This window comes from Rhinolophus sinicus, linkage group LG14, assembly GCF_036562045.2.
Source record: "Rhinolophus sinicus isolate RSC01 linkage group LG14, ASM3656204v1, whole genome shotgun sequence".
Taxonomy (NCBI): domain Eukaryota; kingdom Metazoa; phylum Chordata; class Mammalia; order Chiroptera; family Rhinolophidae; genus Rhinolophus; species Rhinolophus sinicus.
This window is the reverse complement of record NC_133763.1, coordinates 30,539,207-30,566,683: the sequence shown is the minus strand read 5'-3', so window position 1 is coordinate 30,566,683 and position 27,477 is coordinate 30,539,207. Positions and strand designations below refer to the sequence as shown.

Genomic DNA, 27,477 nt, shown 5'->3' with positions numbered 1-27,477 from the left:
GGGACTTGCAGACCCCAAAATCTGAGTTGATAAAATAAAAATTATGTTACCTGATTGGCATACGGCACAACTTTGAACCTCCCCAAACTCTTTCTACTTCTTTCTTTCTCTTCTCCCAGTGGCAGCCCCATAGCCAATACATTTTCCCTTGGACAAATTAAAATGCATTTGTGAGATATTTCTTGTTAAATGTCAATCATATTGGCAAGTTGTATATGGATGATCAAAAAAGATATTTTATTATAGGCAGTCAGTGGCTCCAACATCTTTTTCCAAGTGTCATGGATTACAGGATACTGCTCTTCTGATGCAAGAATGGATTACTCTTACCAAGGAAATGAAGAATAGTGAGATATTATTAATTGTTGTGATCACCTGAAACTTGAGACAAAAAGTTAAAAAAGAGTAAGCTTTCCCACAAGTCCCATGTAATTGTCTACTCACATTTCCTTTCAAATATTTATTTCATTGTCTCATTCCTTTCATGTTTTTACAGATATAGATCTTGCCTTGATGGTGGCCTGTACTGGTCAAATCACAGGCATGGTGATTCCAGACTGATTGAGAAGAGGCAGGAGAGGCCAGAACCAATGCCAAGGAGTCAGTAGTGAAGAGAAGGTTAATGGGAGCTCATCTTCCGCAGTAAGAAGGAATTCAACAACTCATATGTCCAAGCAATAGTTGGGGTGCGTTGCTCTGAGAACAAGGTATAAGCGCAATGCTCAGACTGCTGCTGAGAGCAGGAGTGGTGGCTAAAGCTACATGCTCAGTGCTAATGATGTGCCATTTAGAGCCCATGAGAAAATAATCAAACACTTGGGGCTTGTGAGGGTCAGATCAAGCATCAGGGAGGCCAGGCTATTGTTCTGTAAAGAGAAAAAAATGTATAGTAAGGATAGTGGCATGCCAAGAAGATATTATTTCATTCAAGCTCAAAGAAGCTAAGAAAGAAGATCAGTTCCCAGAACAGGAAAGAAACCCTCCCAGAGCCTAATCACACACATATTGCTCACTGATGTAAGCCAAGTCAGAATCTGGTGCAGCGTCCCAGGGATTTACTCAACCAGCTTTCGTGGGAGTCACAAACAGTATTCACAAAGATTAATGCATCTTTTCCTCACACAATCACAAAACTCTTCAAGGTGAATGGGACAAGGGTCTCCCTATTTTATCAATATAAATGCTGATGTTCTAATCAGTTAAGTGACTAACTTAAGTGACTAACTAAGATTACATAGTCTCCAATGGTAGAAGCAGGGCTCAAACCCTAAGATTCTGTCACTAAATTCCTTGTTTTCTGGGCACCAACTACTCTTCATGTTCTTGGTCAACAGTCACCTCTTATCTAGTGCGATGACTGTGAGTTCGATGACAGTCAACTTCCCACCCTGATTACAAAATCAGGGCTTCAGAACTGTGGCTCTCTTGAGTCAGCCACCCAGAAGCTGCTCTTGCATTTCTTGGCTTAATTTGGGACAAGACTTCTTCTTTCACTCCCCTGAGAGGTCTATAGTTCTGGTCTCACTGAAGAGAATCTTTCATGTGCATTCCCAAAGTGCTCCCTACCCTAGTCCCACAGATTAGCTTAAAATGTAGGGCGTGATGACAGGTAGAATGAGGGGGCACCATCTTCCACAGCTTAAACTTAGGCTTGGAGTCATCTCAGAGAACCAACCCTGAGTTATGTATGATTCAAGATTGGTCATTTTAGTTCTGCTCTATTATTTGAAAGACATTTTTAAGATTTTGTTAAGTTGCTTAATTTCTCTGACTCACTTTCTTTATGTTCAATATTAGAATGTTGATCCATAATTTTTAAAACCCCTCTTGTTCTCACACTCAATAACTGAATGGTATGGGGTTAATGTTATTATTATTATTTTATTAGTATTATTCTCACTACTAGAATTCCTCATTATATTCTTTGAAGTATACATAAAGTGGGTGACTAGTAGTGTCAGCTATCTGACACTGCTAAAATAACCTCATCCCCAGAGTTCATCCCTACCTCCTGTACCTTTCTCCATGCCATTCCTCATGAACTCCATCTACAAGACTTACCTGAGCAGATCACAGCCACATCTTCCTTGTGGTTGCAGTTGTGATACCCCCAGAACCTGTGCTGGCATTGCTCCAAGGACTGCTCCTTTCCTGAGCAATGAACGTCATCCAGCCAGATGTGGCCAACACCAGGGCCAAAGCTTCTTCGGGCTTTAACAGATGGAGAGAGGGACTCCCCACAGCCCAGTTGCTTGCATACCACTCGGTCCTCCATTTCTCCCCAGCCATCATCACACACAGAGCCCCATACGCCCCTGTGCAGCACCTCCAGTCGCCCAGAGCAGCGGATGTCTCCTCCTACCAGTCTCAAGTCAAAGGGATCTGCAGGTTGCAGAAGGAAGTTGGGGGGTGGAAAGGAGCATGGAAAGAAAGAAAACCAAGATCATTTACATCCTCATTGAAATCCCATTAGTGCATTGGAAGCTCTCCACCTGTGTTTCTGTCATTACAGCCCTTTCTCCAGGTTCCAACCAGTGTGGCATAGGTCCATTTCCTTAACTAGGAACTTTGCACTTCCCCATCTAGTTTATAAAAGTCTAATATTTATAAATGACTTTATAGTAATTTTTTTTAAAATTGAAGAATGCAACAAGTACATGGAATGAATCACATGCCCTGTCCCTATTACACAGAATTCAGTATAATATTTCATATTAATATAGTGCTTAATATTGTTTAAAGGATTTTCATATATGAAGGCAGGTATTATCTCCGTTTTAAAAACAAGAGAATTGACCACCCGAGGCTCTTTTAGCGATTGGCAAGTGGTGTTGGCCCACACTGCAGTCTTTCTTAGACAACTCTTAGAAATCTGTAGGTCCCAGGGAAGCAGCAGTTGGCCCTAGTGTGTCCCGAGTCTTTTGCTGAGTGGCCCCATGCTCAGCACTAACATCTAATTGGAATCTTCACCGAACTGGTGAACAGCTATGTCCCATGCTGATGAGACCCTGCTTCATCCAGCTTACACACTGCCTGAGGCTCTTTCAGTGGCCGAGCCTTATGAGCAGGTGGCAGGCAGCAGCAGGACTTGGGGTGCCCTGGACCTTTGCTGAGCTGCCCCAGGCCTGGTACTGGTGGCAGGCAACCTCAGTTCACAGTGAGGTCTCTGCCACCTGCCTCCAGACCTAGCATAGGCAGCAACCAACTACTACCAGGTAGCCTTGGGTGACTCACAGGCAATAGCTGACCATGGCCTGCATGGAAGGCCCTCCCAAGAGGCCCCAAAACCAACACACCCCATACCTGTCTTCAGACTACAACAGAGCACCACCAGATTAGCCCCATGAGCAGCACACCCAAGACTGGTCTCTGTAGGCACCAGAGCCTAATGGGGGCAGATCCTGCTCCATAGGGTCAGCCCCTGCACAGCAGCTTTTACTCTGTGGTCATAGCCAATTCCCTTACAGCCAGTCAGCCTGAGGATCAATCCTACCCACTGATGTGCCAATAGCAATCAAAGTTCAATTACAAAAGGAGGACACACACAACCATGCAAGGGGCACTCCTGGAGAACCCAGCTCAAGAGGGAGAATGTACCACTGGGCCCCACAGGACACGTACTACCCTGTTTCCCTGAAAATAAGACCTAGGCAGACCATCAGCTCTAATGCATCTTTTGGAGCAAAAATTAATATGACTCGGTATTATATTATTATATTATATAATATTATATTATATTATATTACATTAATTAAACTAATATTATATTATATACCTGGTCTTATAGTAAAATAAGACTGGGTCTTATATTAATTTTTGCTCCAAAAGATGCATTAGAGCTGATTGCTCGGTTAGGACTTATTTCAGGGACACACAGTAAGACTGAAAGACATAGCAGCTCTACCTAATACATAAAAACAAACACAGAGAGGTAGCCAAAATAAGGAAACAAAGAAACATGTCCCAAATGAAACAATAGAACAAACCTCTAGAAAAAGAACTAAACAAAATGGAGACAAGCAATCTACCAGATACACACTTCAAAACCCTGATAGTAAGGATGCTCAAGGAACTTAGTGAGAACTTCACCAAAGAGACAGTAAGAATAAATAAGGCCATAGAAACCATTAAAAAACGACCAGTCAAAAATGAAGAATATAATAAATGAAATAAAGAAAATTTTAGAAGAAATCAAGAGCAGATTAGATAAAGCAGAAGATTGAACCAGTGATTTGGAAGATAAGGTAGCAAAAAACACCCAATTGGAACAGAAAAAAAGAATTTTTAAAAATGAAGATAGTCTAAGGGATCTCTGGGACATTAAGCATAACCATATTCACATCAATGGAGTACCAGAAGGAGAATAGAAAGAACAAGGAATTGAAAACCTACTTGAAGAAATAAGATGGAAAGCTTCCATAACCTGGTGAAAGAAATAGACATACAAGTCCAGGAAGCACCAAAAGTCACAGACAAAGTGAACCCAAAGAGGCCCACACCAAGACACATCATAATTAAAATGCCAAAGGTTAAAGACAAAGAGAGAATCTTAAAAATAGCAAGAGAAAAACAGTTTCCTATAAGGGAACTCTCATAAGACTTTCAGCTGATTTCTCAACAGAAACTTTGTAGGCCAAAAGGAAATATTCAAAGTGATGAAAAGCTTTAACCTACAACCACAATTACCCTACCTAGCAAGGTTATCATTTAGAATCAAAAGACATAAAGAGCTTCCCAGACAAGAAAAGATAAAGAACTTCACCACCACTGTCATGCAGGGTGTCAGGCGGGGTCTCTGGTCCCACTCCTCACATAAGAATGCAGGTTATGGTGAAGCCAAAAAGGAACACCAATGAAGCCATAGATAAGGGAGTCATACCCTATATTCTCGCTGGCAGCTGGGTTGGAGACACAGGAAACAGGATTCACACGATCTGCAACCTTCCATCCACTTCTCTGCCAACCAACCAACCCCACTTGTTAACTACAATCCACCATGCTAACTGCAAACCGCGCTTGCTAGCTCAGCCACCATCTTCTTGCTAGCCTCCCATTTTCTGCTAGCATAGCAATGGCAGTTATATTAGTGGCCAATGGCTCACTGATTACAGCTGACAGCCAACTAGCCACAGCTGATGGTCATCCAATCACAGTTGATGGCCATTTACTACCTGAGCCAGCAGTTCACCTGAATGAACACCTTTCCATGTGAGGGTGAGAGCCTGGAAACTGCACTCCTGGCTCTGTCCCCACAACCACCAAACCAGTATCACAAGAAATGTTAAAGGAACTTCTTTAAGAAGAAGAAAGGAAAATAAAAAGAACATAATATAAATAATAAAGTGGCAATAATTAAGTACCTATCAATAATCACTTTAAATGCATTAAATTATCCAATCAAAAGACATATGGTAGCTGAATTGATAAGAAAACAACACCCATACACACTGTCTACAAGAGACCCATGTCAGATGGAAAAACACACACAGACTGAAAGTAAAGGGATGGAAAAAGATATTTCATGCAAATGGAAATGAAAAAAAATCTGGAATAGCAATACTTATATCAGACAAAAATAGACTGTAAAACAAAGGCTACTATAAGAGAAAAAGGAGTACATTACATAATGATAAAGGAATCAATCCAACAAGAGGCTATAACCCTTGTAAACATTTATGTACCAAACAGAGGAGCACCTAAATATATAAAGCAAATATTGACCAACATAAAGGGAGAGGTAGACAATAATACAGTCATAGTAGGGAACTTTAACACCCCATTGACATCAATAGATAGATCTTCCAGACAGAAAATTAACAAGAAAACAGCAGTGTTAAATGACACACTAGGCCAGATGGATTTAATTGATATTTTCAGAGCATTTTGCCCCAAAGAAGCAAAATAGAGGTGTGTGTTTAAATTAAAAAAATGTATTACAGTAAAAGATACATTGCCATTAATCCTCCTCAAAATACTCCCCTCACTTCGAACACATTATCCTATCATTCTTTCCACTTTCTGAAGCAGTTCTGGAAGTGCTTTTTCATGAGAGTGGTTAGTTGTGTTGTCGTGGCTGCCTTGATGTTCTGAATCAATTCAAAACGTTTACCTTTAATGGTCATTTTGATTTTGGGGAAGAGCCAGAAGTTGCCTGGTGCCATATGTGGTGAATAAGGTGGTTGACGACACACTGTCATGTTTTTATTTGACAGAAAGTGCCATACCAGAAGCAATGTGTGACACTGAACATTGTCATGATGGAGGAAGAAGTAAAGATACTCACAAAAGAGGACTTGCAGAACTGTTTCAGAAAGTGACAAGAACAACGGGATAAGTGTGTTTGAAGTGAGGGGGAGTATTTTGAGGAAGATTAAAATGGCAATGTGTCTTTTACTGTAATAATTTTTTTCTTTAAACATTCACTGTATTTTTAGATCACACCTTGTCTACATTCTTTTCAAGTACACAGGGAATATTTAGGCCACAAAACAAGTCTCAAGACATTTAAGATGGAAATCATATCAAGCGTCTTCTCTGACCACAATAGTATAAAGCCAGAAATCAATTAAAACAAAAAAATAAAATAAAAAACACATGAACACATCAAGGTGAAATAGCATACTACTAAACAATGAATGGGTTGACAATGAGATCAAGGAAGAAAATCTAAGGTTACCTTGAAACAAATGAAAATGAAAACATAATGACCCCAAATCTGTGGGACACAGTGAAAGCAATCCAAAAAGGAAAATTCATAGAATAACAGGCTGACATCAATAAACAAAACATATCCCAAATAAATAATCTAACTTTATACCTAAAAGGACTAGAACAAGAACATCAAAAAGCCCAAACTGAGTAGAAGGAAGGAAATAATAAAGATCAGAGTCAAATGAATCAGGTAGAGTCTAAAACAAAACAAAACAAAACAAAACAAAACAAAACAAAACGGTACAAAAGATCAATGAAATCAAGAGCTGGTTTTTTTGAAAGATGAATAAAATCGATGATTCTTTAACCAGACTCATCAAGAAAAAAAGAGAGGGGACCTAAATAAGTAAAATCAGAAATGAAAGGAAAGTAACAACTGACATCACAGAAATACAAAAAATTATGAGAAAATATTATAAAAAATTATTTGCCAACAAATTGGACGACCTGGAAAAAAAGGATAAATTCCTATAAACATGCAATCTTCCAAGACTGAACCAAGAAGAAATAGAAAATCTGAACAGACCAATTACTACTAATGAAATCGAATCAGTAATCAAAACACTCCCAACAAACAAAAGTCCTGGACCAGATGGCTGCTCAGATGAATTTTACCAAATATTCAAAGAAGAATTAACACCTATCCTTCTCAAATTATTCCAAAAATTCAAGAGGAGAGAAGGCTCCTAAACTCATTTTACAAGGCCAACATTACCCTGATTCAAAACCAAACAAAAACATTACAAAAAAAGAGAGAAAGAGAGAAAGGAAGGAAGGAAGGAAGGAAGGAAGAAAGGAAAAGAAGAAAAGAAAATTATAGGCCAATATCCCTGATGAACAGAGATAAAAAAAATCCTCAACAAAATATTAGCAAACCAACTTAAGCAATACATTAAAAAGATCATACACCATGATCAAGTGGGATTTATCCCTGGGATGCAAGACTGATTCAATATCTGCAAATCAATTAATGTGATAGACCACATATAAAAAAATGAAAGGTAAAAATCATATGATCATATAAATAGATGCAGAAAAAATGTTTGACAAAATCCAGCATCCATTTATGATTAAAAAAAAAAAAAAAACTCTCAGCAAAGTGCAACTAGAGGGAATATACCTCAACATAATAAAGGCCATATATGACAAACTCACAGCTAACATCATACTCACTGGTGAAAAGTAAAAGCATTTTCCTAAAGACCAGGAACAAGATAAAGATGTTCACTTTCACCACTTTTATTCAACATAGAACTGGACGTTCTAGCCATAGCAATCAGACAAGAAATAAAAGACATCCAAATTGGAAAACTGTTATTTGCAGATGACACAATTCTATATAGAGAGAACATTAAAGATTCCACCTAAAAACTATTAGATCTGATAAATGAATTCAGTAAATCACCCAGATACAACATTAATACACAGAAATCAGTTGCATTTTCACACACCAGTAATGAAAAAGAGAAATAAGAAAACAATCCCATTAACAATTGCATCAAAAAAATAAGATACTTAGGAATAAACTTAACCAAGGAAGTAAACGACTTACTTGAAAACTTATGACATTAAAGAAAGAAAATTAAGAAAATATTAATAAATGGAAGCATACACCATGCTCATGGATAGGAAGAATTAACATCATTAAAATGTCCACACTACCCAAAGCAATCTATAGATTCAATGCAATCCCTATCAAAATACCAATGACATTTTTCACAGAACTAGAATAAATATTCTAAAGTTTATATAGAACCACAAAATACCCCAAATAGTCACAACAATGTTGAGAAAGAAGAACAAAGTTGGAGGAATCACACTACCTGATATCAAACTACACTACAAGACTGTAGTAATTAAAGCAACATGATACTGGCCTAAAAACAGACACATAGATCAATGGAACAGAATAGAGAGCTCCCTATATGGTCAAATAATCTATGACAAAGGAGGCAAGAATATACAATAAGGTAAGGACACTCTATTCAATAAATGGTGTTTGGAAGACTAGACAGATACATGCAAAAAATGAAACCAGATCATCTTCTCACACCATATACAAGAATGAACTCAAAATGGTTTAAAGACTTAAATGTAAGATCCCAAACCATAAAACTCTTAGATGAAAACATAGGCAGTAAACACTCTGGAACTGCTCTTAGTAATATTTCTGTCTGATGTATCGCCTCAGGCAAGGGAAACAAAAGAAAAAATAAATAAATGGGACTACATCAAACTAAAAGGCTTTTGCACAGTAAAAGAAACCACCAACAAAATGAAAAGACAACCTACTAAATGGAAGAAGATACTTCTGATAATGGGTTAATATCTAAAATTTATAAGGAACTAATACAATTCAATATCAAAAAAACAAACAATCCAATTTAAAAATGGGCAGAGGACTTGAATAGACATTTCTGCAAAGAGGACATACAGATGGCCAGTAGACATATGAAAAGATGCTCAACATCACTAATCATCAGAGAAATGCACATTAAAACCACAATGAGAGCACCTCACACCTGTTAGAATAGCCATCATCAATTAATCAACAATCAACAGGTGCTGGCAAAGATGTGGAGTGGGGAGTGGAGGATCCTTAATGCACTATTGGTGGGATTGCAAATTGGTGTGGCAACTGTGGAAGACAGTTGGAGGTTCCTCAGAATATTAAAAATAGAGCTGCCTTATGACCCAGCAATTCAACTTCTGGGTATTTATCTAAATAAATCCAAATCACTAATTCAAAAAGATATATGTTCATTGCACTATGTTCATTGCAGCATTATCTACAATAACCATGATATGTAAGCAATCTCAGTGCCCATCCATACATATAAACAATGGAATATTACTCAGCCATAAAAAAGAGTGAAATCTTACCACTTGGGACAACACGGATGGACCTAAAGAGTATTATGCTAAGTGATATAATTCAAACAGAGAAAGATAAATACTATATAATTTTGCTTATATGTGGAATCTAAAGAGCAAAATAAATTAACAAACAAAACAGAAACAGACTCACAGATACAGAAAATAAATTGATGATTACCAGATAGGAGGAGGGTTGAGGTCTTGGGTGAAAAAGGTAAAAGGATTAACACATACAAATTGGTAGTTACAAAATAGTCATGGGGATGTAAAGTACAGCATAGGGAATATAGTCAATAATACTCTAATAACTATGGATAGTTCCAGGTGGTTACTAGACTAATCAAAGGACCAATTCATAAATTATATAAATGTCTATCCACTATGCTGTACACCTGAAACTAATTTAAAATAAGATTGAATGCCAACGGTATATGAATTATAATAAATATAAAAATTAAAACAAGAGAATTGATGATCAGCACAATTAAGTAACAGTCATTTGATGTATGAATAGTTCTCTGCAATCATTCGTTGAATTGAATTCCATTTAATCAAAATCATGAATGAAACTAGTCTCTGGACTCATAGGCATTACCTTCACATTCAACCCATGTGTCCTCATCATGAGTGCAGTTGTTCTTCCCCCATTGCCCAGAAGGGCAATCCTGAAGGTTAACTTCCTGTCCTGAGCATGACACCTGGCTCAGCCAGATGGTTCCTTGGCCCTGGGTAGCCTTGTTGCAGCCTCTTTGGGTCAGTCTGGCCTTCCCACAACCCAGCTGACGGCACACCACTTTTGCGGCTGATAGGCTCCAGCCTGCATTGCACACAGTGCCCCACTTCCCTTGGTGCTTCACCTCCACTCTCCCCTTGCATCGTCCAAGGCCACCAGCCAGCCGCACACTCTCTGGAACTGTGGAGGGGAAAAGAGAAAGTGTCTATTTCTTGCAAGAGCACAGTCTTCTCAGAAAACATATCTCTTGGTTCTTGATGTTAGTACAATGTATACTATAGTGCTTAGCACTGACTGATAGATGCTTGTTGAAAGAATGGATGAGTGAATCAATGAAGTAAACGTTATTTCTCAGTTCCAAGTTAAATCATTAATTATTTTTGTAGCATTTTTAATTTTTAAAATATTTTTTACTTTTATGTTCTCATTTGTTTCTTATAAAAAACATATAGAGACATTGCATAGATTAAAAAAAAAATACAAAAGTAACATATATGTTGTATCCAAGACCAAAAACTTTTTGGTTCAGTTTCAGCGTTATCACCCAAGTATCCCAGATTAGTGCTCTCAACCCTCAATATTTCTAAGAAATAGAAATGAGGCCTTAACATAAGGGCACAAATATTTAGTGATTATTTCCCTGGTAACAAACTGGAGGGTGACAAAGAGAAGACATGAACTAGTCCCTCAACAAAACCACAGTCTAATAAGGAAGAAGGTATATACAGAGAGGGGAGCAATTAATACATAGAAAGTAATTATGTGACCGGGAGTAGAGGAATACAACAAAAAAACCCCACAGTTATATAGTTATATATAGTTTTATTTATAAGTATATATAGTTTTTATTTATAACTCATATATATTATATATACATAAGTGTATATGTATTTGTGTTATGTTAGTTTCTTATGAGCATTTCCTGTCTAACTAGATAGTGGATACCTTCAGAAGTGAAAAAGCACACATTATACTTTGTGAGCTCATTTCTTCCCCATAACTCCACCCCAAGCTCCAGACACAGGATACATTATTCAACAAATGTTTAGAGGTTGTTTGAAGAGAGAGAGAGAGAGAAATGAGAGAGAGAGAGAGAGAGAGAGAGAGAGAGAGAGAGAGAGAGAGAGAGAGGAGAAACAGTTTCTCATATAAACTGACAGAGAAAAGCATTAACTCAGCCAAGGAAAAGTAATAATTCTAGGTAAAGACAGTGTTTGTCTCTGGGGCTCACAGTTGAGAAAATGTGAGCTGTGAAGGAAAGGAACTAATCAGCCATTGTGCGAAAGTCCGTTGTGGGGAATAAAGACAAACAAGAGTGGTCATATGGGGTAGCTGGCAGATAGTCCTTGAGCCCTGTGGTACTCACTCTCACATAATGCTGCTGCATCCTCATCGTGCCCGCAATCAAAAACATCTTCACTGTGCTTACATTGCAACAGTGTATCTTCCATCCCACTGCAATTAACGTCTTGGATGAGGGTTTTTTGTTCTTTTTCCGTCGATGGCTCATATAAAACACCACTGGGTGTTCCATTGGCTGCTCCACAGCCCAGCTCCCGGCATACCACAGCCACATCTTGTATGTCCCAGTCATCATCACACACGGTGCCCCAGTGGCCCCTTAGTTCCACTTCCACCCGCCCTTCACAGCGGTGGGGGCCTCCCACCAGTCGCACTCTGGATAAAGATTCTGCAAAGAAATGGGATATTTAGGCTGGATAACTGGGAGGAGCCCAGAGAGTACTCAGGCACATACTCAGTCATCTTGGAACTCTTCTACCATTCACAGAGGGTGTGGAAAGTTGGGGGATGAGGAAAGAGGAATCAAAAAGGAAGGGAAAGAAGAGGAGCTTCCATCTCTGAGTTCTAATTCTACTACAGTCTTGATTGAACTCCACCAAGAAACTCCACTTCAAGACACCTACATATGACTGCTGGCTTTTGAGTTTGAAGATTAAGAGAAAGAAGTAGGTTGAAAACCCAGCAGAGTTTTTAGTATCTCTGGTGGCTACAATTGAAATGCCTATAGAGATCAAGTCCACTTCACTATTTCACAGATGAGAAAAATGATCCTCATGATAGTGAAGGTCATATGGTCACACTGTCAAATAGTGTGTCAGAACACAAGTGTAGAGATGATATCTGTTGTGTTCTTTTTCTTTCATGACTCTGTCTCTCCCCATGGCAGCCAGATTGAGGCAGGGTGTCTAGATGTAATTTAGGCTGAACTTGACTCTCTTCCTCTCTCTCCCAATATCAATGATCTACCCCTACCCATCCTTGCTGCTTCCTGTGACACTTTTCCATGTCCAAGAACCCAACTCAGAAGAAATACAGAGAACACTGGGCAAGGAAAGAGTCAAAACCTCTGAGTCTTAGAGCCCCAGTACTTGTCTAGAAGATCTAAGGATTGGGGGGTGAGGGGGGGTAGGAGAGAGGCTTCACAGAGCCTCCATATAAGTTCTGAGGAGTTGTTTTTGCTTTCTGACTACAACTCTGGGGTGGAAAAGACTAACAGAAATTCTCTCCCTTCCACCAAGACAGAGATGTAGAGTAGAGATGGCTGTGTAGGGAGACCAGGGAAGAAACTATGAGGCAACAAACTTTCGTTGAGCACATATACACTGCAGGTATTGTTTTATGAACTCAGGGAACAATGATAAACAAGATAATCAGTCTTTTGCCTAATTTAGCAGCTGAGAGCTTGAGAGAGGGACCTAGGGGTGAAGAAGCAACATTTTGGGTGTTGGGAAGGCAATAAAAAGAGTAGTTTTCTCCCTGCACTAGCAGTGAGGAAGAACCCTGTAGGCCAGAGAAAAAAGACCAAGTAACCTGAGTTTTGGACTGAGAACCCAGAAGCAGCAGTTTTTAAGGAATCAAACTATACCCAGCAGGGTGTAAGAATCTTCACATCCCTAGCAGAGTTTGTATATGCCCCTGTCTGGTAAATCCTCTACTGTCAAGAAAAAGAGTAGACTAAAGGGATAAAGTAAAAGAAACTGCTAATCCAAAACCAACCCCCTTGAGTTTAAATCATTATACCATTTTCCACCCACAGACTCTCTGTGCAGCCACATTCTCTCCTTGGTCCAGCAGTTTGTGTGTTGCCCAAAGATTCCTCACAGAGGTGGCCAGTGGTGGCCAAACTCCAGCCTGCGCTTTGTTAGTCAAGCCATATGCTGCACAGGAGATGCATTTCTAGTTTAGAGGTTCCATTAAGCCTGGCAGAGGGAACTGAAAGTAGTAGAGTTAAGCAGGGCAAAAGGAAGTTCATTTTCCAGCTATGCCTACAAGGGGGTGAGGTGCCTTTTGACTCTGAAACAAAGCCACCTGCTGCTTGGAGGTGGTTGAGAGTCTCGATCCACTGAGACAATTACAGGGGAATCCCCTTGCAGGATAAACCACCCAAGTTCTTCTAGGTTCTGGAAGTGGAAATTCACCCAGATAAGACTGAATAGGTGGTGGATGGAAAAAGCATAAAGGAAATCTACTGGGGCTGTTTTAAACCAGAGCTTTTTTCCATGGCCCAGGAAGCTTCAAATTTTTCGCTTTTCAGAGGTTGGAGGCCTTCTCAGGATCCCTCTCCAAAATCTTACCTAAGAGGACAGGTCCTGTACAAATAGCTGAGGAAAAAAAGAAGGAAGTGAGTGAGATCATGTAGTCATTTGTCAAGACTTTGTTCAAAAAACACAACTTTCTAGAAAACCTTTACCAAACCTTGTGAGACATTTAGAGTGGTCGATACAGAATCCTCAGAGCCAGTCCTACTATTTGGACCTTCTCTTCCTGGAATGAGCAGCCTTGGAGGGCACGTGAACACTGGCTAGGAACCACAAAAACCAATTCTACCACAGCTCACTGATTCATCATGTTCCCTTTATTTATATAGTCCCTAACCCAGGCATGTATAGATTTCGTTTTCTGTTCTTGTCAATTTGATTTTCTGGTGATTCCTGTCTGAGTTAGACGTGTGGTGATGCAGCCTCTGTGCTCAACAGGAAAGCATTCTAGAGGCCACTGGGAAGACACACAGCAAAGAGAGTAGGGGAAAAAAGAGTAGGAACAACAGTCAGCAAACATTTTCTGTAAAGGGCCAGATTATAAATATTTTGAGCTTGGCAGGCCACATGGTCTCTGTTATAACTACGCAGCTCTGCCATTGTTGCTTGAAAGCAGCCATATACTCGTACGTGTAAATAAGTGATCATGATCATGTTCCAATAAACTATTTGTGGACACTGAAATTTAGATTTCATGTAACTTTCATGTGTCACAAGATGTTTTTCTTTTGATTTTTCCCCCAACCATTATATAATGCAAAAAACTACTCTTAGCTTGTGGACTGTAGTTTGCTGATCCCTGTTGAACTGGTCAAAAAGCAGCTCTACATTTAGTTCCAAACCTCCAGATTTAAGTACTAACACATCTTTGAAACATCAGGAGTTCTCCCTACAGGATCTCTGTGAGATTGTCCTCCACTATCCATTAGGCTCCTTCTTAATGCTGTGGAGAATCCTGAGTCCTGTGACTGTTAGGAGTCCTTGAGGCCTAGGCATTTTGAACTGTGGAACTAATTGTCCCCCCACCATCCCTTTACAGGATATTTCTGAAGGAGCTAATATTTTTGGACCTCCAGCCTAGAGCTTTTCAGGCAGAAATATATTTTTTTAATAATCCCATGCCCTTGATCTTTAGGATGTGGCCACACCCAAGCTCTATGAGATCTTGTTTGCAACTGTCTAAAACCACATTATATTATACATTACATCCCGCATGTCTAGGAAGAACAGAACATGTGTACATGCAAAGGAAACTGAATGTATTGAGCCTGATATCAAGTGTGAAAGTGATATAACCCAAAAGTGACTTGAAAGCTCTGTAGTAGGATAGATAACTCTGTAACACAGAAAAACTTCTTGAAGGAAGTAGGAGTGAAGGTAAGCCTAGGAGATTCAACAGCATGATCATGGGCAGAACTAATTGTTAGATGATATAGGGGATGTATAGATGTTTAACAATATGGCCAGCACTCTACATAGAACACATAATTGTCCAATTAAGAAACCAACTGAATCATCAAGATAATACAAATGGGTGTGATTGATTAGGGAAAGGACATAGTAGGCATTATTAGATGTCCTAACTTAGTTATCTTGTGGAAAAGCTTAATAAACTTCTGAGGAATATTATACTATCTTTATTTCATAGATGAGAATAAGATTTCAGAGAGATATAGTAACTTAAAATTAAGACAGCTAAGAAATTAAAGAGCATGGATTGAAACTCAGGTGTCTTTGACTCCCAAATCCCCTTTTAGTCTAAATTAATATAGGCCATAAGAAACTGGGGAAAACTAAGGAAACATTATATACTTTTGAGAGGAAACTGGACAATACAATCAATGAAATGTGTTTGTCTTGCAGTTCTGCTCTCTTTTCTTGCTTTACCTGTTCCTACCCATGGTCCATTTATTTGTCTTCTTACCAATAGCACATTTAGGAAAATTTATACAAAGAAAGTGGGATAAACTATTATAAATTTGGCAGTGTAAATATAGAGGGATAGAAAAATATCTGGTAATCAACGTGGATTATACCGTGCTTCCCCAAAAATAAGACCTAACCAGACCATCAACTCTAATGGATCTTTTGGAGCAAAAATTAATGTAAGACCCAGTATTATATTATTATATTATATTATATTATATTATATTATTCTATTCTATTATAATACGGTCTATTTATATTATATTAAAATAAGACCGGGTCTTATATTAATTTTTGCTCCAAAAGACACAGTGGAGCTGATGGTCTGGCTAGATCTTATTTTTGGGGAAATGCGGTAAATTGGGTATGTATTAAATAGCTTTTTGGGTTTAGAACAGTTACCAGATATAGAGAAAGGAGAAGCCTGTCCTTGAAAAATACCTGAATCTGCACCAGGTGCACAAGGAGAGGATTCTCCTGATCAAAGTTCCAGAGTACTCTGAGGCCTAAACCAACAGGAGCAGAGGTACTCACCAAAGATCAAGGAGAATAGCAGAGTCATGACCCAGGCAGCTGAAGATTTTAAGCTAAAATTTGAGGCTGGAAGGAGGCCCCAGAGCTCAATATTAAGCTTTGGCTGAAAGTGTGCTGGGAAGAGGGAGGGAGACAGGTCCTGCATGCAGCAGAAGCATTATCAGATGACCAGAAACCAATGGGCTTAAGGAGCAGAACTGAGAGAGCTAGACTTGCTGAATTCAGCATGTACCCACAGGAAGGGAGGTGGCTGGAACTGGCAGAAAGATGCTGAAAACAAGAGAAAACCCAAGTGGTTATGACTTGGTTCTGCTATAATTTCAGTTCAATCCATCTCTGCTTCAGCCCCTTCATTATGTACCCAGAAGAAACAGCTTCTCTAGGAAAAGCAGGTACTTAGAATGGATCATTTCACATTAGAAGATCAGGCAATGCATTACATCCATGTATGGTTTGAATTTCTTCACTTCCAATGGAAATGCCTACAGAATATAGAAGCCATAGAATAAATACCATAGGTGCTCTTGGAGACACCATAATCCAGAGTCAAGACCATAATCCAGAGTCATGGTATCAATATCTTCATCAATGCTGGTTTTATTTCCTTCAAACCAGCTTTTCCAGTGCTAAGCAGAGGGCCTAGTACATGGATCTGCTTTTCTCTTGTGTTCATTCTTGTTTATGCTCTCCTTTGGAAACTGAATGGAAACACATACTTGTAATAAAATCAAGTCATTTTTAGATCTGAAATCTGATGGACAGGGATTGAGCAGCAAGACCCTCAGTATTCCCAAGTCCCGCTCACTTGCTATTAATATTAAGTATAGCTATGCTTCAAAGGATAGTCAACTCAACTACATATGCTAACATCACTCCCTACTGTTCCAGAGTAATGTTTCTCTACAGTAAAACATCTTATCTTTTTAAACAATATTCAAGTCTTGCATTTAAATAATATGATGGATGAAGGGAGTATATTGATGAATAAGGGATAGTTTGGTGTTCCAAAAAGATATGGTCTTGTTATTGTAATAGCATGTAAAAATAGCTGTAAGAGAGGAAAGTATAAAAAACTTGAGAACACAATGGAGAAAATGGTCACCTCTACTTGGGCTAATCAGCGACTACAGAGAGATGACAATACTTGACCAGAAATTTAAAAATGAGTAGAATGGAGAGTAAGAATAAAAAAAGACTTTGCCATGCGTATACAGAAAAATGAAGTAGCATTACCCATTTAGGCAATGACAGGCAATTTGGAATGGCTGCATCACAGCTTGCTTAGTGGTCAGGTTTCAGGGGATATTTGTGTTGAAAGGCACAGACACTAGATGATATGACTGTATCAACAGGATCCAGGTGATGAAGGGTTTGTTATAAATGGGTTTGTAAATGCTAATTACTCATATTGTTTCCTCTCTAGATTTTGAAATAGTGGAAAAACACACACATGATTCAGAAAGGGTCAAAACATCAGCTTTACGACCACATCAAAATTACAACTAAACTACAGAACAACCATAATCGACAACTGCCTGAAGTCTAGCTGAAAAGAAGTCCTACAACTAAAGACATACAAAAAAAGAAACCTTGAGGCTGGCAGGAGGGGCAGAGATGCCGAAAAAGCTGGTCTCACATCTGCGTGGGAAGGATATCTTGGCTGCAGAGGCCCCCCAAGAGTAGTGAGGGGTTCCCAGCCCCACACCAGACTCCTAGCCCAGAGTTCCAGTGCTGGGAGAAGTCCCTACAACTTCTGGCTGTGAAAACTAGAGGAGATTGTGGCTGAGTGAGATGGAGTGCTGGTAGAGTCCCAAGCACTTCTTTTAAAGGGCCCGTGCACAGACTTACTCCTCTGAGCTCCAGTGTAGGGTCAGCAGCTAGAAAGGCACCAGGGACATATGGGGAAGAAGTCAATTATCTGACTGCAGGGTGAGAGCTGAAGGAGGCAGTGTTCTCCTAGACAAAAGTCCTGACAGAATCCATCATTTCTCTTTGTTGAACCCTCCCCCCTCCTGGCGTGCAGATGTAGGCTGCCACCATATCTAAATCTCCATCAACCTGATTAACACTGTTCAATCCACCCTCGTGATTCACTGAGACCCTGATCCATCCAACTTGTGGGCCCACCCAGTAGGCTTCCCGTGGATTTTCCATACAAACGGCCTATTTTTAGCTCATGCTGTGGATGTTTCTAAAACCTCTCAAAGTTTCACAAACCCCAAACACAAAGCATCTGGCCTCAGCATGCCGTATACCTCTTGCTGAGCAGCCCCAAGCCTAACACTAGCACCAGCCATCCTCAGTTTGCTCCTTAGCCTCTCCCAGGTACCCCCAAGCCAAGTGCAGGTGGTTACTATATGCAGTTTTGTGGCTCATGCCAGGTGGCCCCTGGCAGGACACAGGCAGGACACAGCTGAATTTGGCCTGCTGTGGGTCTCCTCTCAAGAGGCCCCAGGGCCACTATGCCTGGTGGCCTGCTTCAGAGTGTGTCAGAGCACCACTCAGCTGCCTCTGTGGATGACACACCCAAAAGGCAGACTAAGCAGGTACCAGAGCCCCACTAAAGCAAATCTTCTTTTACAGGGTCAGCTCCTGCACAACTGCTCCTCCACTGCAGTCACGGCCAGTCCTCACAACCAGTCAGCCTGAGAGTCAATCTCTCCCATTGAAGTGTAAACAGCAGCTAACAAGGCACACACAACTCACACAAGGGACACATCTGGAGAAGCAGGCTAAGATGACTAGGGACACTGAACCCCACAGGACACCTACTACATTAGGCCACTCTAATAAGATGAGGAGACATATCAGCCCTACATACTACATAAAAACAAACACATGGAGGCAGCCAAAATACAGAGACAAAGAAATATGTAACAAATGAAAGAACAGAACAAAGTGCTAAACAGAACAAAGGAACTAAACAAAATAGAGGCAACCAATCTACCAGACACAGAATTCAAAACACTAGTTAAAAGGATGCTCAAAGATCTCACTGAGAAGTTCAACAAGGAGATAGGAAACATAAAAGTGGAGACAGAAAACATAAAAAAGAACCAGTCAGGAATAAAGAATACAATAACTGAAACAAAAAAACACAGAGGGAATCAACAGTAGATTAGATGAAGCAGGAAATAAGGTAGCAAAAAACTCAATCAGAACAGCAAAAATAAAAAATAATCAAAAAAACAAATGAGAGAGTTTAAGGGGTCTGTGGGACAACATTAAGCATACCAGCATTCACATCATAGGGGCACCAGAAGGAGAGACAACATGTGATTAAGAATCTATTTGACAAAATAATGACGAAAATGTTCCTCACCTGGTGAAGGAAATAGACATACAAGTCCTGGAAGTGCAGAGAATCCCAGACAAGATGAAACCAGAGGCCCACACCAAGACACATCATAATTAAAATGTCAAGGGTTAAAGACAAAAAGAGAATCTAAAAAGTAGCAAGATAAAAGCACTTAGTTACCTACAAGGGAGCTCCCATAAGACTGTCAGCTAATTTTTCAAAAGAAACTTTGCAGGCCAGGGGATTGGCACAAAATATTCAAAGTGATGAAAAGCAGGGACCTACATCCAAGATTAATCTCCCCAGAAAGGCCTTCATTTAGAATTGAAAGACAGATTAAGAACCTCCCAGACAAGAAAGGCTAAAGGAGTTCATAACCACCAAGCCAGTATTACAAGAAATGTTAATGGGACTTCTTTAGGAAGAAGATAAAGGAAAAAAAAAAAAATGATGAACAGCAAAATGTCAATAACTGCATATATATCAACAATTACTTTAAATGTAAATGGATTAAATATTCCAATCAAAAGATAAAATGTCACTTAAAGAGCCTCTTTAACTGGCTAGACCTTCTGGGCAGCTGGTGGGTGGAAATAGGCCTAGAGAGCGCTGGACCCTTTGCTAAGCTATCTCAGGTCTACTATTGGTGGCAGCCAACCTCAGGTCACAATGAGACCACCCCCACATGCCTCCAGGTCCAGCGCAGACAGTAGCCAAACACGTATAGCTTGGTGGCTCTTACAAGGTAGCCAAGGGCCAGTAACAGGCAAGGCTGAAAATGGCCTGCATGGGAGCCCCTTCCAAGATACACCAGAAACAACACACCCAGATGCCAGCTTCAGACCACACCAGAGCACTATCTGGTTGACCCCACAAGCAGCACACCAAAAGAGGAGTCTCAAGAGGCACAAAAGCCCATGGGTACAAAGCTTCCTCTGAGACCTCAACTCTCACATAGCAGCTCATACACTGTGGGTGTAGCCAATCCTCAGTCAGTCAGCCTGGGCATCCATCCAACACAATGATGCACTGGAAGGAATCAAGGCTCAACTACAACAGGAGACCACACACAAAACAATCAAGGGATACTCCTGGAACACATGCACAGGAGATCAGGGAGACTGTGCCACTGGACCACACAGGACACCTACTATATAAGGCCACCCAGGAAAGACTGAGAGACATAAGAGATCTACCTAACACATAGAAGCAAACACAGAGTGGCAGTCAGAATGAGGAAACAAAAAAGCATGTTCCAAATAAAGGAACAGGAGGAACCTCCAGAAATAGAACAAAATGAAATGAAGACAACCAACCTACTAGAGATGGTCTAAAACACTAATTATAAGAATGCTTAAGGAACTTAGTGAGAATTTCAACAAAGAGACAGCAAGCATAAAGAAGGACATAAAAACCATAAAAACAACCCATCAGAAATAAAGAATACAGTAACTGAAATGAAGAATACACTGAAAGGAATCAACAGCAGAGTAGATGAAGCAGGGGGTTGAACCAGTGATTTAGAAGACAAGGTAGCACAAAGCCCTCAATCAGAACAATGAAAAAAAGAAAAGTGATTGAAAAACAATGAAGATATTTTAAGGGACCTGTGGGACAACATCAAGCACAGCAATAGTCATATCGTAAGAGTACCAGAAGGAGAAGAGAGGGAGCAAGAGATCAAGAACCTACTTGAAAAAATAATGACTGAAAACTTCCCTAACCTGTTGAAGGAAATAGACATACAAGCCCAGGTAGCACACAGAGTTCCAAATAAGATGAACCCAAACAGGCCCAATCCAAGACATATCATAATTAAAATGGCAAAAGTTAAAGACAAAAAGAGGATCCTAAAAGCAGCAAGAGAAAGACAACTAGTTATTCACAAGGGAACTCCCGTAAGACTATCAGCTGATTTCTCAACAGAAAGTTTGCAGGCCAGATGGGAGTGGCAGAAAATATTCAAAGTGATAAAAAACAAAGGCCTACAGTCAACACTGCTCTACCCAGTAAAGCTATCACTTAAAACTGAGGGAGAAATAAAGAGATTCCCCCAAAAAACTGAAGGAATTCATTACCACCAAGCCAGTATTACAGGAAATGTTAAAAGGACTTCTTTAAGTAGCAGAAAAAAAAACACACAAACAAATGAAAAAAGAACAAAAATGTAAATGATAAAATGGCAAAAACTATGTACCTATCATAATTGCTTTAAATGTAAATTGTTTAGTGCTCCAATCCAAAGACATAAAGTAGCGGAGCAGATAAGAAAATAAGATTCATACATATGCTGTCTACAAGAGACCAACCTCAGCTCGAAAGACGCAGACACATTGAAAGTAAAGGGATGAAAAAAGATATTTCACTCAAATGGAAATGAGAAAAAAGCCGAGGTAGCAATACTTAGATCAGCGACTATAATAAGAAACGAAGACTATAATAGAAAAAAAGAACGTTACATAATAATAAAGGGATGAATCCCACAAGAAGACCAAAAGAGCACCAAAATATATAAAACAAACATTGACCAACATAAAGGCAGAGATCGATACAATGATAGCAGGGGACTTTAACGCCCCACTGACACTAATAGACAGATCTTCCAGACAGAATATCAACACGGAAACAGTGGCTTTAAATGACACACTAGATCAGTTGGATTTAATTGATATTTTTAGAACATTTCACCCCCAAACAGCAGAATATACATTCTTTTCAAGTGTAAATGGAACATTTTTCAAGAAAGACCACGTTAGGCCACAAAACAGGTCTCAATAAAGTTAAGAAGATTGAAATCATATCAAGCGTCTTCGAGTGACGTCATAGGAATGGCAGCAGCGAGGTGGACTTCTTGAGTTCGCTTCCGGAACTTATCACAAATTGAACATCTATAACCCATCAAAGGACTCTCTGCTCATCACACAGAACAGCTAAGAGACTCGTACAAGGATTATCTGAAAGTGAGCAAATTGGGTGAGTAGGGGAAGAGGGAAGGGAGTGGAGTGGAGATGCAGGTGATCCCAGGACAGAACAGAAACCACAAGAGCCAGGAGGTGAGCCCTTTCCCTGCATCCCACAGCTGATCTCTCCTGCTGAGAGAGCAGCATATCCAGCGTTTGAGGCAGTAACCTCATCTGAGACCTCCAGCTGGGCCCTAGGTTGGACAAAGGAAGTAAACACCATACTTGGGCCCCTCTCCCCACACTCCCAATCTTGTCCCCAGCGCTTCCAGAGACTCAAGTTGGCCCCTGAACTGAGGAGTAGTGTCAGATTACAGAGGAGCAGCAGCACTCAGGATCTTGGGAGACCCGGTTTGCAGCTGCTGTGACACAGGGAAGAGGCTGGGAAGAGTATGACACTGCTGGGCTGGGAGAGAGAAGACTCCTCCATTCCCAGTCCCCACCTTTTCTGACCTTCGTAGGGCAGGGCAATTACAATTGTGGAAACACACCCAGGGGTCGGCAGCAGGTGGCAGAGGGAGCTCTGGGCTTTCACCAGGTCAGAAATCTCACATCCTCCACATACACACACACACACCACACACACACACACACACACACACACACACACACACACACAGAGAAGAAGAGCCCTGAGACTCAGAAGACCTGGTCACAGGGCTGGCTGTGTACTCAGTGCGTGTATGTGCAGGCAAGAGCAGAAACTGCACTGACTTTCTAAAAACTACCATCCAGACCCCATAGCCCCACTCATCTAGAACTGCAGTGCCAGGGTCACTATGGGCACCAGGTGGCCAGCACTGCCTGCACAAGACAGCAAAGGACAACCTGGAGATTACTTGCGGGGCTTAAGCCAAGAGTGGCGCTGCTTTTTCTGTTTTGTTTTTGTATTTTTGATATTTTTGCCTGTGTTGAGTGTGGGTTATCGGTTGTTTTTACATGTGAGTGTATTTGTTTTTTCTTTGTTGTTGTTGTTGTTGTGCTTGGTGATTTGATTTGTTCTGAAATTGCCCTACACCAGGGCCCAGCCCAAGAGGCACAAGATTCAACACACCCAACTCCAGACCAAACCAGAGTATTACTGGGTTTGACCTACAAGTGACATACCTAGTGGGAATTCTCTACAGGCACAAGAGCCCATAGGGGCCAAGCCTCATTTGAGTGGTCAACCCTCATGCAGAAGATCATCCACTGTAGGCAGACTCAAGTCTCACAACTAGTCAGCCTAGAAGTCAATCCCACCTACTGACAAGCCAAAAGCAATTAAAGCTCAACTTTAACAGGACGATATACACAACACAAGGGTCACCTTTGGAGCACAGGCACAGGAGAATAGGGAAGTGGTGCAAGTCAAATATAAAGGACACACATTACATAAGATAACCCAGCAAAAACCAAGAACCCTAGGGGATCTACCTAATACAGCGAAGCAAACAGAGAGTCAGCCAGAATGGGGAAACAAAGAAACATGTCCCAAATAAAATAACAGAAGAAACCTCCAGAATTGGAACCAAATGAAATAGAGGTAACCAACCTATCAGAGACAGAGTTCAGAACACTGATGATAAAAATGTTTAAGGAGTTTAGTGATGACATAAGGAAGGATAGAGAAATCATAATGAATGAGTTAGAACTAAAGAATACAATAACTGAAATAAAGAACACATTTGAAAGAATTACCAGCAGGTTAAGTGAGGCAGAGTATCGAATCAGTGACTTAGAAGACAAGTTAGCAGAGATCACTCAAGTGGAACAACAAAAAGGAAAAAGAATAAAAAGCAATGAAAATAGTTTAAGAGACCTCTGGGATAACATCAAGCACAACAACATGCACATCATAGGAATACCAGAAGGTGAAGAGAGGGAGCAAGGGATCGAAAACATATTTGAAGTAATAATGACTGAAAACTTCCCTAACCTAGTGAAGGAAACTGGCATACAAGCCCAGGAAGTACAGAGAATTCCAACCAGGATAAACTCAAACAGGTCCACACCAAGACACATTTAGGTTAAATTGGCAAAGGTTAAAGACAAAGAGAGAATCCTAAAAGCAGCAAGAGAAAGACAGCGGCTTACACACAAGGGAACTCCTGTAAGACTATGAAATGACTTTTCTACAGAAACTTTGCAGGCCAGGAGGGCATGGCAGGAGGTACTCAAAGTGATGGAAAACAAAGGCTTACCACCTAAATTACTTTATCCAGCCAGGCTATCATTTAAAATTGAAGGAGGGATAAAGAGCTTCCCAGAAAATAATAAGCTAAAGGAATTTATTACCACCAAGCCAGCATTGCAGGAAATATTAAAAGGGCTTCTGTAAGCAGAAGAAAGATTAAAACAATCTGACTACAAATAAAAAAAAAATGACAATAACTGTGTACCTATCAATAATCACTTTAAATGTATGTGGATTAAATGCTCCAATCAAAAGACATAGGGTGGCTGAGTGGATAAGAAAGCAAGACCCGTGTATATGCTGTATACAAGAGACTCACCTCAGATCAAAAGACACACACAGGCTGAAAGTGAAGAGTATGATAGTTCATGCAAATGGAAATGAGAATAAAAGTCTGGAGTAGCAATACTTATATCTGACAAAATAGACTTTAAAGTGAAGAACATATTAAAAGACAAAGATGGGCACTATGTAATAATAAAGGGGTCGATCCAACAAGAGGACATAACCCTAGTAAACATCTATGCACCCAACATAGGAGCACCTAAATATATAGAACAGATATTGACTGACATAAAGACAGAGATCAACAGTAACACTATCATAGTAGGGGACTTCAACACACCACTGACAACAAGAGACAGGTCTTCCAGACAGAAAATCAATATGGAAACAATGGCCTTAAGTAACACATTGGACCAGTTGTATTTAATCGATAGTTTCAGAGTATTTCATCCCAAAGCTGCAGAATACGTTCTTCTCAAGCGCACAAGGAACATTTTCCAAGAGAGATCACATGTTAGGCAGCAAAACAAGTCTTGATAAATTTAAGAAAATTGAAATCATACCAATTGTCTTCTCTGACCACAGTGCTATGAAATTAGAAACCAACTACAGGAAAAATACTGGAAGACACACAAATACATGGAGGCTGAATAACATGTTACTAAATAATGAATGGGTCAACAATGAGATCAAGGAAGAAATCAAAAGATATCTCAAGACAAACGAAAATGAAAACACAACCACCCGTAATCTATGGGATGAAGTGCAATGCAGGCCTACATAAAGAAACAAGAAAAATCACAAATCAACAGTTTATGCTTACACTTAAGGGATCTGGATAAAGAACAGCAAAATAAGCCCAAAGGGAGTACAAGGAAGGAGATAATAAAGATCAGAATGGAAATAAATGAAATAGAGACCAAAAAACCAATACGGAAGATCAATGAATCCAAGAGCTGGTTTTTAGAGAAGATGAACAAAATCGACAAACCTTTAGCCAGACGAGAGAGAGAGAGAGAGAGAGAGAGAGAGAGAGAGCCCAAATTAATAAAATCAGAAATGAAAGAGGAGAAGTGACAACAGAAACCACGGAAATACAAAAAAAAAATTTAAGAAATTACTATGAGCAACTATGTGCCAACAAATTTGACAATCTAGAAGAAATGGACAATTTTCTAGAAGCATACAACCTTCCAAGGCTAACTCAAGAAGAAACGGAAAACCTGAATAGACTGACTACCACCAGGGAAATTGAATCAGTAATCAACAAGCTCCCAAAAAAACAAAAGCCCTGGACCAGATGGCTTTACAAGTGAATTTTACAAAACATTAAAAAAAGAATTATCACCTATTCTCTTCAAATTATTCCAAAAAATCCAGTAGGAGGGAAGGCTCCCAAACACTTTTTATGAGGCCACTATCACCCTGAACCCAAAATCAGACAAAGACATTACAAAAAGGAAAACTACAGGCCGATATCCCTAACGAATATAGATGCAAAAATCCTCAACAAAATATTAGCGAACAGAATTCAGCAATACATTAAAAATATCATAAACTATGATCAAGTGGGATTCATTCCTGGTATGCAAGGGTGGTTCAACATCTGCAAATCAATTAATGTAATGTCCTACATTAACAAAATGAAAAATAAAAATCACATGATCATATCAATAGATGCCGAAAAAGCATTTGACAAAATCCAACAGCCATTTATGATAAAAATTCTTAAGAAAGTGGGAATAGAGGGACCATATCTCAACATAATAAAGGCCATATATGATAAACCCACAGCTAACATCATACTAAATGGGGGAAAGTTAAATCCTTAAGATCAGGAACAAGGCAAGTTTGCCCACTTTCTCCACTTCTATTAAACATAGTACTGGACGTTCTAGCCACAACAATCAGACAAGAATAAGAAATAGAAGGCATCCAAATTGGTAAGGAGGAAGTAAAATTGTCATTATATGCAGATGACATGATACTGTATATAGAGAACCCTAAAAACTCCACTAAAAAACTATTAGAACTGATAAATGAATTTAGTAAAATAGCAGGATACAAAATTAATATTCAGAAATCAGTCACATTTGTATATACCAATAATAAAATATCAGACAGAGAAATTAGGAAAACAATCCCATTTACAATTGCATCAGAAAAATAAAATACTTAGGAATAAATGTAACCAAGGAAGTAAAAAACCTGTACTCAGAAAATTGTAAGACATTAAAGAGAGAAATTAGAGAAGATACAAATAAATGGAAACATATATACCACGCTCATGGATAGGAATACTTATACTAAACAAAATAGACTTTAAAACAAAGCCTATAACAAGAGACAAAGAAGGACCCAGTAATCTCACTTCTGGGTATTTATCCAAAGAAACCAAAACATTACTTCGAGGGGAC

General features: G+C 39.6%; 1 protein-coding gene across 1 annotated transcript; it reads right to left on the bottom strand.

The window, feature by feature from the left end:
• Positions 1-214: 214 nt before the first annotated feature.
• CD5L (CD5 molecule like) lies at positions 215-16,513 on the bottom strand. Its single transcript, XM_019751252.2, has 6 exons — positions 16,342-16,513; positions 13,918-13,944; positions 11,688-12,011; positions 10,184-10,501; positions 2,062-2,382; positions 215-866 (listed from the first exon to the last, which is right to left on the bottom strand). The coding sequence occupies exons 1-6, from the start codon at positions 16,484-16,486 to the stop codon at positions 859-861; spliced, it is 1,143 nt and encodes a 380-aa protein (XP_019606811.2). The 5' UTR covers positions 16,487-16,513; the 3' UTR covers positions 215-858.
• Between the last annotated feature and the right edge of the window lie 10,964 nt (positions 16,514-27,477).